Raw genomic sequence first — 13,393 nt, 5'->3', positions numbered from 1 at the left:
GGCTGTCACAGTTTTTTGGATCGCCTCGATGGCGTCAAAACGCCTCCCCTTCTAGTGGAAGGGGAAGGTCCAACGATCATTTTCCCCCACCAGCCGATTCGGTTGAACGCTTGGCAGAAGCTCCGCGCGGGAAGGCTCATTACTTTTCAATCAAACCCTGTATAATTGTCAAGAGACTTATTTTTAATAAAAATTGTGAAACCTGAAGGAATCACATTTTTTTATGTTTTTTTAAAACAACATCTAGGCGCGTCTTTTGAAAGACCCTTTACCTTCTTCAAATACTTGCAGGAACGTTCTCTGGTAATCGTTTTCCCTCGCATTACACGAAATAAAGACAAATGTTACAAATATGTACGTTAAAACGCTTTATCGGTTTACTTAAATAATTCTCTTATTGTTGCTTCAATATTCAGAAATAGGTTATATTAGTGTAAAAAATCGTTTAATATTGAAACATAAAAAATACAATACATGGAAACAAATTTAAAACATAACCAAGATAAAATGGGTTCAAACATTGTCTCCGTAACTATTTCTGTTCACCTGTTCATGTTTTTTTTTTCAATTTTTTTTTAATTTGTGTTAAATTTTTTTAGTAATTTAGCAACAATTCTGATTGGTAAAAAACAAATACAAATACATTTCACATACAGCAACGTACAAGCACATAAAGATTATTACAATAATGCGTTCGTTTTCTTCTGTTCTTTTTTTTAATTTTGTTGATCCTTAATGCATTTCTAAATTCGTTTTTAACTGCATTTTCAATTTCAATTTTTATGATCCTTAGATTTGTGTGAATTTCTTTCTTGTTATTTCTTTATGTACTTCTAATTTACTTGTGTATATAAATATGTATGTATTTTAGTGTATGAATGTTGCTATGCTATGTTTGTATGTATGTATGTACAAATTTAACTGCTACGCTTAATAATGATTTGGTATATGCTTGACAAGATTTTCACGTTTGCTTCGATTTCTTTCTTTTTGTTTTACTAACATCCGATTTATACTAGCATTTTTGTATTTTGTTTACTGATTTTTCCTACATTGCGTTATGCGTTTTTTTTTTTGTATCCGGCTACGGTGAAATGCGTTACAATATCTTGCTTTATTAATATTTTGTTACTTGTTCGCTATTTTTATTTTATTTCCCCTTTTTTGTGATTCCTATTTGTGAGTTTCATTTAGGTTTAGTTATTGTTTTTATCTTCAGTTTACATGCATTTATCTTTATTTGTTTCTTGCTTAATTTGTGGACATTTAATGACCATTCTTTCGAGCCTAAACTTAAATTACATAGCTATGTTTATATGTAAATATAGTTTATATGTATGTATGCTTGTATATCCAGTTAAACTTATTTTAACCCTCATCAATAAAATTATACGCGTACTTTCTTAATTTTTAATTGTTGATTTTAGTTTTTAGTTTTTATTTCTTATTATTTTTTTAACCAAATGATATTGACATTTTGAGTAAAGTGTACTTTCAACTAATGCCTCATCGTCCTAACGCTATGCATCTCCACCACCATTTCACCTCCCCATCCATTTGACGTGCAGACATCCAGCATCTTCACTTGACTCACATACATACTTTCCTTTTCATATGTGTATGTGCATATTTTTTTTTATATAATTATGAGTGTTTGTATGTGATTTCTCATTGCGGCGGGGAGTTACTGGCTCAACAAAAACGTATCTTACTTCTCAATTCACAATTCACAACATTACCTACACTAAAAACTATAATATATATATTTTTTTTTGAGTTTCCATTTGTTTTTGTTTGCGTGTATGTAAGTATGTATGCGTACAATTTAAGCCAAATCAAAAACAGTTAACGTGAAATGAGCAAAAATCATAGACAAAAACTTAATATAGGCAATCACAATCAAATAACTAACGCACACTGGGCCGCAGTGTGCAGCACCTTTTTGTAATCCATTGACATGCGTCTTCAGCATTGCTTCCAATCATACTTAGTCGTTGTTATTGTTGTTGCTGTTGTTGGTGTTCGTTTTGTTAAGTTTCATTGAACAAAACATGGCTTTGCATTTACCCTGTTTGGTAGGTTGCATTGGAGTTGAGTTGATTTTAATTTAGTTGAGTTGTTGCTGCGTTGGTATCTTCTACTATCTATTACTTATGTATGCTCATGCCGTCTAACACTTCTCGACTTGACATAATTTATATAATATATACAATACAATTTAAATCACAACAAAACTATTGTATATTCATATTCATAAACGATAAGACACACAGAAATTACGAACATACTCTATATATTTTATGTTTTCTTATGTTTGCATTTTTTAAACTTTTTTTAGTTTTTAATGTTTCTTTGCTAGGTTTTTCTTTTACTTCCTCAAGTGTTATTTTTTTTGTTTTAATTTTTTTTTTTTAATTTAAAGTTTATGTTATTATGTTCGCCTATTTTTACGTCACAGTATAAAAAAGAATTTACAACTAATTTCTATTTTATTATTTTTTGAATATAGATTATATCACTAGGTTCATTATTACTCAATACATTGATTAGTTATGATTCCAATTCATGTCCCTCTCTAAAACTGCTTATATAATATAATGAAACAGAGTAAAAGTCGATAAAGCAATGGCAACGAAAGAAACAAGAAAGAAAAACAAAACAAATATAAAGGTAATAATTATAAATTTGAGTAATCGTTTTCATATTAAAAATTATTTACTAATTTACTTTGTGAGGTTCAACTAGTCGCCGGGATGCTCGGGGCAAGATCGATTCACCTCGAACCATCGATCGATGCAGCTGCAAGAAAGTAGCGATTATTATTATAAATTTGAAGGGATGTTCGAAAGAAATGGTCAAACTTACCCTTTATGATAAATACACAAGCACGGCAATCGCGCAATAATATCACCGGGATTCAAATCTTCTAAGCAAATTACGCATTCGCCCTTAGCATCGGATAAAACATCCTCTGAAAAATTAGAGAAAATAATGGAATTAGACGTTTTTTATAGATAGACGGACATTTTTTATATACGTTGAAATAATTTAAATAATTGAATTTTAAAATACGCCACATTGAGCTGAATAAATTTAAACAAAAACTGCAATAAAATTAAAATTTAAATGAAGTTGGGTGGAAAATAAATGAATTTAAAGTAAAACGAAATAAAATTGGAAAAAAAACCAATGAGCGGAAGTTTAAAAAGGTTGAACCAATGTAAATGAAATGCAATAAAATTAATACAAAACTAATTTAAAATAAAATAAAATCAAGGAAATAAAAAAGAATAAGAAATTAAGAGATAAAATAGAGATTTGAAATTTGAAACTCAAGGTAAGTTAAAAAATGCAAATAATGTAAAATTAAATTAAAAAGATTAAAGACGGAGTAGAATAAATTAAAACAAAGAAATATTAAATAAAAAAGATTAAAGACGAGATAAAATAAAGTCAAATAAAATAAAATATGAGGTAAGCAAGAAATTAATGGAATGAAAAAAATACAAGGTGGCGCAAAATTCCCTATCGGAAAAGTTATATGACGCAAATGACGAAGTACGTCAATCATATTTGACACTTGTGAACTAGACAGCTGCGGTATACAAACGGACAAGCAATGGAGTGCATAAGGGTCAAAATAAAGATTTCCATCGCTCAAAATCATTTTTTTATTTAGTAAAAAAGTTATTCAAAAATAAAATTGGATGATTAATTTTGCGTCACCTTGTAAATAAATGAAGTTAGAAGAAAAAAAAATTAAATGAAATAAAATTAAATTAAATGAAATTAAATAAAATGAAATATTTGCACAATAAGATAATATTAAATAAATTTTTTATAAAAACAAAAAGTAAAATAAAATTTGGCTTTTTTTAATAATAAATGGAGTAGAAAAAGTAATACAAAACAATGAAATCAAATAGATAAGATAATATGAAAAGTTTATTAATATACAATAAAAGAAACTAATATAAAATTTAAAATAAAATAAAATTTAAAATAAAATAAAATTTAAAGTAAAATAAAATTTAAAATATATTAAAATAAAAAATTATAAAATATTTTATTAAAATTCTAGAATGAAATTAGAATAAAGAATAAAGTAAAAAACAAAATTGAAAAAAAAAATAAAATAGAATATAATACGAAAAGATAACATAGAAAAATATAATAGAATTTTTAATTAATTTTAAAAGAACAAAAGAAAATAAAATATTATCAAACGACAAAAAAATTAAATTTAAAATTAAATTTATTTTATTTAAAAAAAAAAAATACAAAAATATTTTATTAAAATAAATAGTATGAAATCAGAATAAAAAAATGAAATAAAGGGTTTTTCAATAAGGGCGGGTAGATGTTGAAATGAAATAAAATGGCGTTTGCTGTGTGGCACGTAGCGCCGTCCTGCTGGCACCACATGTCGTCTAGGTCCATATGTTTCAATATGGGCCATAAGAAATTGGAAGGGCCACCACGTCTACCGAAAAATGGGCGCAATGCGCGCAACGTTTGCGTTAATGAACGCTCATTTTGATAATAAAGTTTTATCATTTGAACGTGCTGTTCAATCGTGTAACTTGCCATGATGATTTGGCATAAACAACTGAAAAATAAACAAAAGATTTGACAGATGTCACCAAAACAAAATGGCTGCCACAGGGCGCCAAAATCGACCCGCGCCAATTGAAAACCCCTTTAGAAAACTGAATAGAAATAAAAATAAAATAGAATACAATAGATTTGAATTTTTCTTCAATTTTAAAATAAAACTTAAGTAAAATAAAATAATATTTGAGATAAAAAAGGAAAATTCGCGTTTTCTACAACTTATCAATTTTTGATATTTGTTTTTATTTTTATATTTGTTTATATTTTTATATTTGTTTATATTTGTTCGCTAATTTCACTTCCTTCTTGGGACAAATATTTGAAATTGTTAGCACAATAATAGCACAACGACATTTTGACTATTTATTTAAATTTTTTATTTTCTCATAAAAATATTTAACTCAACTAAAAATATATACAACTCAAAGTTTTACCCATTTCATAAAATTGAAAAAAAAAATGAAACAAAGTTTCAACAGAATTCCAAATTGTTAAATTAGAATTTCAAAGAAAAGGGTGTATCCACGCAAAATTGGTGCCCGTTGATAACACAAATATCTCTGCTCCTCATCCCCCAGGTGACACAACCGCGTTATAGGAACAATCACTCAAAAAGAGATACAAAAGAGTTATAACAAGTTCGTGCTATTCGTGGTTGTGAGCAGCCAGACCCTCAGGCAACACCTGCAGCAGCCGCAGCTAATCACTGGAGCAGCAAAATGTCACTGTTTTATTATTGTGGACAACTTTTATTTTCAGAGCTTTGGGTATTGTATGGAATAACTCTTTAATACTAATTTTAGATGTCAACTTTTTCAAAACTCAGAAAGATAAATGAAAAAAAGGTATTCCTGGTATTCTAACGTAGATTTATTCAAGTAGCAAAATAGTTGTATTTAAAAATAACATGCCCTCTTAGCCTTAATCTAGATCCACGGTCCTTCATTTGTCCTACTAAACATCCTTTCGATTCTCAATGAAGTTGCTGGCATGCTAAAATATATACCTAACTAATATAAGCCAACAATTTACAACTAAAACTTAATTTTCTTTTAGTTTCAACTTAATATTCTGTATGAAAAATATCTGATGCAATTTCGCGTTCAAAATACCGCCGAAGCAGAATATCACATTTCACACAAAATCTGTCGTAACAGGTTTTAGTGTCGCTTTATTTTTTATATTCCTCTTTACTTTAGCAACTGTTGCCTCGATTTCTGGCTCGAGAACTCTAGCTCCCTTAACTGCATTGCTAAATGTGGCAGCAGCCAAGTATTAGACGTTTATCTGTTTCCTCAAAGGAAAAATATTTGAGTCCACAGCATCTTTAAAAGAGAATGTGGTACGCAACCTGAAGGAAGTACCCATGAAAGTTCCGCATAGAGCGTTATAACTACGGTGACTATCCGCCCAAATTTTTGCAGGATCGCACTGGTTCTCCAATGTCTGTCCTGTGTAATTTTTTAAGTGTCCCGCGTTTTATTCGATATTTTACAATTTACAGCGGGGGCCATTTTCTGATGAAAATATATGTAGGGAATTATCGATTGCACTATCGTAAGCCGATTCCAATTGAACACGTTCTTCCATTAAAAAAAAACTAAGAGCCTATAAATCGAGCTGCAACCGAAATGTTTTCCAAAAATTCTAATTAACCCCTTGCCGTGCTTTAACGAGTCTGACTCGTGATAAAAATGTTGGCCTAAGCATGAATATGACGAGCCAGGCTCGGGAATAGTTCGCAATGTAATGATGGATGGAATGGATTTCAAATAACTAATAAATAAAAAAGATATTAAGAGCTTATTTCCAGAACAGCAGTATTGTGCAAAGTGTCTATATCAGAGGCATTTACATTTCGGTTCGTATTGTGACCTTTCTCGCGCACCAGTCTGATCTGTTTACCACGCGTTGACGTGTAACACTTGTCCCCCACTTTCGTCGAGCTAAATGGCACGGCAAGGAGTTAAAAAGCTTGAAATTTTGATAAAATGTGTTTAATTTTTTTCTTAATTTCATGCAAAGCTGGAAATCTGGATTTATATAGTTTTTGTTATATAATGGGCTAAGTTTTCATAACAAATCTATACTATAAAGGTGAATGTCTGTACGTTGTCCGCGCATCACTACGAAACGACAACACCAAATGACGTAAAAATTTGTATACATTCATATTTTCACCCAATGAAGGTTATAGGCAGGTTTTTATGATGGAATTCCCTTCCCACAGCCCCCAGGCCGCGCCACCACTGTCATTCGTCACTAATAATCGAATATTTGCTTAAATTTAAGCTAAAAAATCTTAGTTTTTCCTATTTCCCACTATTTATAGCACACTCTAGACCTCATAATCCGCATAAGCTGTTCAACTATGACCCAAATGCAAAGTTCAAAAACGGTGTGAGATAGAAAATTAAAATAATTTTGCTTGATATTTTTCTGATTGGTTGTTTTGATTTTATTCAACGAGGCATAGCAACGGATGCCGGGTATTGTAATAATATGGTTATTAATAAAAAATTATTTTCTATGAAATTACTGTTTGTAATTCTTTTATATACATACATATTAATTTCAAAAAAGATGAATATCAGTGAAGAAAGTGTGCCTTAAGTTTGTAGTTGAAATCGGATAGAGATACTCGTCGTACATACTACATAGCCATATACAAGGTGGCACAAAATTAATCATCCAATTTTGTTTTTGAATAATTTTTTACTAAACAAAAATTTATTTTGGGTAATGGACATTTTTATTTGGACCTTTACGAGCTTTATTGTTTTTCTGTATGTATACTACAGCTGTCTAGTTCACAATTGCCAAATATGACGTACGACGCCATTTGCAAAAGTTATAAATTTTCCGATAGCGTGATTAATTGTGCCACCTTGTATACATAAATATATAAATTTTTTAATATTAGGTCAATAGTTGCTATTATTTGTGTATTATTTGAAAAGTTTTTCTACATTTTTGATTCATATTGATGGTACCCGTAGCTATAACGGTGCAAAGAATAGTGAAGATCGCCACTGCTATTCGACTCCCAGTGAATTCGGCCGCCGTAGCCGAATGGGTTGGTGCGTGATTACCATTCGGAATTCACAGAGAGGTCCTTGGTTCGAATCTCGGTGAAAGCAAAATTAATAAAAACATTTTTCTAATAGCGGTCGCCCCTCGGCAGGCAATGGCAAACCTCCGAGTGTATTTCTGCCATGAAAAAGCTCCTCATAAAAATATCAGCCGTTCGGATGCGGCTTGAAACTGTAGGCCCCTCCATTTGTGGAACAACATCAACACGCACACCACAAATAGGAGGAGGAGCTCGGCCAAACACCTAACAGAAGTGTACGCGCCAATTATTTATTTTTTTTTAGTTGAGGAGCTGACGTAATTGAAAGTTTGTTTATATTTTATTTTATTTTCTTCTTTACAATTAACATTTTTATTTCTATACTCTCTTCTAATATCTTTTTTACATTAACCTAACCTTATTTTTAATGTTTGTTTACGAAATTTTACTATTTTGACACTATCTTCTTAGTTTTCTCACCTTAACTACAATTCATTTTCTATTCCAATCTGCGTAGTCTTTTAGGGAATATACGCCCATCCCAATGAAGGTGATATATTAAGAAAATAGATACAGTAATGCACAAAAGTGTGCATACAAACCCTATTTCCAAGCGTTAAAAAAATTTTATTGAAAAATGTATTGATACAGTTTAATTCGAAACCTTTTCCTAATCACAATAAATTTACATGAAATAAAAAAGATATGGGGGGAAAACGCAAAAACAGACTTTCAAGCCAACGAAAATAGGGGGTGTATGTAGACTTTTGTCCATTACTGTATGTGTGAAACTAAAATAAAAATACTTACAACGTCATGCCAGCCACACCTCGTATATGCATTGCGTTAAATAATTAAATAAATAACTTATGGAAAGGTGTCGAAAAGTTAGGCGGTCTTATGCTTTTTTTTCATACCATATAACGAATGTTTGGCAGAAATCAATTGATATTTATATATATAAGGGGCGCTATACCATTTATTGGGTGTTTATCCAAGCTCCTCCTCCTATTTGTGGTGTGCGTCTTGATGTTGTTCCACAAACGGAGGGACCTACAGTTTTAAGCCGCATCCGAAAGGCTAATGGTTTTTTATGAGGATCTTTTTCATGGCAGAAATACTCTCGATTTGCCATTGCCTGCCGAAGGGCAATTTATTATACTCAAATTCAAATATTCAATGGGCTCTGAAACTTTATAGTCAAAATTTCGCTAAAAATTCTGATTTTAATGAAAATTGTTGAATTTTTTTTAATTTGCAAAAAGTTTAAATACACGATTTATATGGATTTTATAGGAGTATAAGCTATATTTTCATTAAAGAAAAAATTATTAAAATTTAATGATATGAGGAAATGAAATAAATAAATTGTCACAACTTGTCTTGTCAAAATGTATTAATTATATTTTATGTTATGTTTTTTGAAAAGAGGTTATGTTTAGTTAATAGAAACTCTTGGAAGGACACACACCAAGTTTCAGCCAGATCGGTATACTTCTTTGTGTGTAGCACTCATTTGAACCAAGGCAGTCGAGTGATTTTCCTTTACCATCACGACAATGCACCAGCTCAGGTCTCCGCAGTTGTGGTCGCAAAATTAATGGAAATAGGGTTCTAACTCGTTTTATATCACCCCTATGTTCCAGACTTGGCTCCCTCGGAGTACTATTTCTGCACCAGTTTGAAGAAATAGCTGGCGTGGAAAAGATTTTATTCAAACGAGGAGGCGGTCGCAGAAACGAATGGCTATTTTTCAGACTTGGACAAATCCTATTATTCGGAAGGGATCAACAAACTAGAACAGCGTTGGACAAGATGTATAGTATTATATAAGCCTAAAAGGAGCCTATGTCGAAATATTAAAAAGGTTTGCCCCAAAACAACAACTAGGTGGTTTTTATGCATTCCCATGGCAGCCGGTTCTACGTTACCGGAATGACACAGGTTTTTCCCGCGTAGGGGCTGCCGCCCCAGTAAACTAGCCCTGCCTAGTGTAACGTTTCCCCAGCTGTAGTTTTTATTTTTGCACGCGCTTTTCAAAAGGCCTTCGTAAAGAACTAATTAAAAATTAATTTAAAAATTTTACTTTTTTGTTTTTAGCACACAATCAGAGCTATGTACTACAACTTTCATACTCTTTCAAATGTGAATATTTTATTATACAGCATGTTGCCTTCTGCTAACTTCCACTCATAATAATTGAAAAACCTGACCGGTGTAATAAATATAATGACCGTTGCTTATTCGCTCTGGGAATGCATAAATAATTACCTAGAAACTCAATCGAATAATAAAGGTCTACCTATGAATCCATACTCGTAGCTTTGACTATATGGAGTCAGTTGAGAAGGCAAGTATTTTTATAATCTTTATAATTATAAATACTTTTCAAAGTTGTTTAAGTTCGTGTAAAAATAGATTTTCTTAATTCGATATTTTTGCATCAAACAAAATGTTAGAAAAATATGAAAAGAATGTTGTAAGTGAACGACCACGCTAATCGAGTTTTTTTCTGAGTGATGGATTAAGAAATTTTTTAATGCATGAAATAATTAAATAAATGAATAAATAAATAAAAACAAAATCAATTTTAACACAGTCGACTTTGCATGCATTAATTACTGATATAATCTTATTTGTTTTTCTTTGGTTTTTTTTTTTAATTATTACACTCACCATTGTATGACAGTCGTGGCTTGGTGAGGCACATAACTAAATGGCATTCAATATCGTCGGGCAACACAAATTTGTTACATACTGGACACTTAATACCTGGAAGTACAAATAAAACCAAAAATAGTTATCATGCATGGGTATATATGTACATATTTAGATACTAATTAGTAAATATTGAAAAGTGACGTAAATGCTAACTGCAAGCGATGACTAATCGCTGCGTTGAGCAGAAAAAGTGAATGCGCCAACATGCGATTGTTAAACCAAATGTTCACATGGACGTCGCAATTGTTTAATGGAGTTCAGCACACACATACTCACACACATACAAATACCAGCTGTGTACTAATAAAGTTAACTTAACAATTGCGATCTGATCTCTGGTTAAAGGTCATGTGTGGGGATGCCACAACAAACTTATATTAACTAGGAGCATTAATAAAATGCTCTATATACCATTATTAGAATTAATTTTTTTAATAAAGAATCTAAGCAAAAAAAAATGCGTTTTAGAAGTTCCATGGGAAATTTTATTTGAACGAGCAAATTTGCTAACCTCTGGCTTTGAAAGCAATTCAATCTGTTGCGTCTAAGTAATATGTCACTGTTTCCATGGATAACCTGTTCATGGTGAAAAAAATACAGACTAATATGACAGAGACATCAACCATAACCAACGCCGCTGTACACACACAGCACTGAGTTACACAAATGCTCGGACGGAAAATCCTTTTAGTAAAGCGAATAAGATCAGCAGGGTTGAGGTACATAAAATCTAAGCCACTTCGCATCAATAAGTGACACAAAGGACGGAAAGAGCCTTTAGTATAGCGCGTAAAACCCGTTAGGTTGAAGTACGTGAAATCAACGGCTCAGACGGAAAACTCTTTTAGTAAAGCGAATAAGTTCTGCAAGGTTGAAGTACGTGAAATTGGAAACACTTCAGATCATTCCCAAACGACACAGGTTGAACATTCAAATATGTTATGCGATGCTGTATCTTTCTTCGTTTTCCAGACACTTGCCACCTTCCAAACACAAAACCGATTTATCAATTTTATTCTAATCTAATATCAATTATGTAAAAATATCCATTTAGAATAATAAATATTAAATCACGTTTCTCGGCAAAAACTTCGCATCATATATTATAATAGAAAAATGAGCCTTTTGACACTTTTTTTATCTTGCGGTACACGCAAAGTACGTACGCGATAGCAACTCGATAGAAGAAGTACAAGACAGGATGATTCCGCGAAGAGAGTTTTTGACTGTTATTCGTCTGAAAGTGAATAGGAACGATTCCTTAGCATGCGTCTTAAGAAGCTCACAACTTCAGATTTCAATCAAATATCCTCTCTTGGTAGCAACACATTCCCATGTTTGGTGGCGAGCTAAGTGAAAGCGAACCCTGGCGGAGACTGACCAGCGTATTCTGCTTAAGGGATATAAAGGGTGTGTGTACTGGTTTGTGCGGCTGCATCTCTTTTGGAGCAAACTATATAAATATCCTCTTAAAAAAACACCTCGGAATTTGGTTGTGTGCTAAGTATAGAATCGGTTAAATATAAAACGAAATCCAATGCAATATTCTAAAAAGTCTTGAACGAGACAAAACTTTCTTGATGAGGAACACGGCAAACCGTTTAATAACTTTGCAATTAAGGGCAAAGTAAAAAGCCCACCGGACCCAGCGACGTCTACTACAAACTAGCCCTGTCTAGTGTACCGTATTCCACCCCACGTTTACTACAGTCGTTCCCATGGCAGTCGGTTCTACATTAATGAACGACCCGTATTTATAACCGGCCAAGGACTGCCACTCCAGGAGCATTCCCGTCCATATATAAGGAATGTTTATATATATATATATACACGTACGCCCTTTTTGGGTATTTTGCCGAGCTCCTCCTCCTATTTGTGGTGTGCGTCTTGATGTTGTTCCACAAATGGAGAGACCTACAGTTTCAAGCCGCCTCCGAACGGCAGATATTTTTTATGAGGAGCTTTTTCATGGCAGAAATACACTCGGAGGTTTGCCATTGCCTGCCGAGGGGCGACCGCTATTAGAAAAAACTTTTTCTTAATTTTTTGATCTTTCACCGAGATTCGAACCGACGTTCTCTCTCTGAATTCCGAATTGTAGTCACGCACCAACCCATTCGGCCACGGCGGGGAATGCTTATGCTGTTACAAAAACAGCAGCAACCTGTACTACAGTCACTTCTATGTTAATCGAAGGACCTGAACTTATGTCTGTCAACAAACTACGGCAAAAACCGGCCAAGTCGGTTCTACGTTACCGGAGCAACCGGTATTTAAATCCAACCAAACCCTGTCCTTTCAACAACAACAACATTTTCTCTTCGCTTTATTGAGGTCACCATAGCAGAAATTGGTGCAATCCGAAGGAGTTTTTATGCACTTCCGCAACTGTGAACTCATTGTAATACGCCAAGCACCCCTTGGTCAACTTCAGTCAACACAGTGTACTTTTTCTTGTGGTGAAACGAAACCCAAAAAGATCAAAATGGGTTTGTCGGGCAACAAAGTCATGGTGACAGTTTTTGCATGTGCACGGTGACATTCATATCGATTAGCTTAGCGATTCCCAACATTGTTGGATTGATTTGGCGCAGATATGAAGCAAAAAACGACCACATTTGGCACGGAATTAAGAAATGGCTCGATAGTAACAGATGAGCCGAAGGAAGAGTTCATCGATGAAAAAAACACGAAAATTCGAATTACTTGGGGGGTACCACAAATTGGGGAAACGTAGAACGTAACTGCACTAGTATACCGTGCAAACACATTGGCCCTTATTATGAGCAACATTCGATCTTCGACTGTAGTCGAAAGTGCTGATCGAACGAATTTTCATTTGGTGCTCATTCGTTGAAGAATAGGACTATTGTGAATTTCGACCGCTCGACGCATTTACAATAGATAATTTTTTCTACTTCTACAGTTGAGGGGTGCTTCCACTGAGTAAGTTTATAATTTTCAAAATGTGTTGACGTACTTAAT

The 13,393-nt window shown here is 32.9% G+C and overlaps 1 protein-coding gene across 3 annotated transcripts in view; it reads right to left on the bottom strand.

Moving 5' to 3' along the window:
* Positions 1–355: 355 nt before the first annotated feature.
* LOC128858369 (E3 ubiquitin-protein ligase ZNRF1) overlaps positions 356–13,393 on the bottom strand; it is a 42,272-nt gene continuing 29,234 nt past the window's right edge. Inside the window, exons 2-5 of one of the 3 annotated variants that reach the window (XM_054094572.1) lie at positions 10,364–10,459; positions 2,866–2,971; positions 2,720–2,799; positions 356–2,581 (exon numbers count right to left, since the gene is read on the bottom strand). In XM_054094572.1, coding sequence (XP_053950547.1) covers positions 2,742–2,799; positions 2,866–2,971; positions 10,364–10,459 — 260 coding nt within the window. In that variant the 3' untranslated portion in view covers positions 356–2,581; positions 2,720–2,741. Of the gene's footprint in view, positions 2,585–2,719; positions 2,800–2,865; positions 2,972–10,363; positions 10,460–13,393 lie in introns of all 3 variants that reach the window. The other 2 variants (XM_054094571.1, XM_054094570.1) reach the window with 2 other exon arrangements.

This window comes from Anastrepha ludens, chromosome 3 (genome assembly GCF_028408465.1).
Source record: "Anastrepha ludens isolate Willacy chromosome 3, idAnaLude1.1, whole genome shotgun sequence".
In the NCBI taxonomy this organism is placed as follows: domain Eukaryota; kingdom Metazoa; phylum Arthropoda; class Insecta; order Diptera; family Tephritidae; genus Anastrepha; species Anastrepha ludens.
The sequence above is the reverse complement of the archived record's forward strand: the minus strand, read 5'-3'. Positions and strand labels throughout refer to the sequence as shown.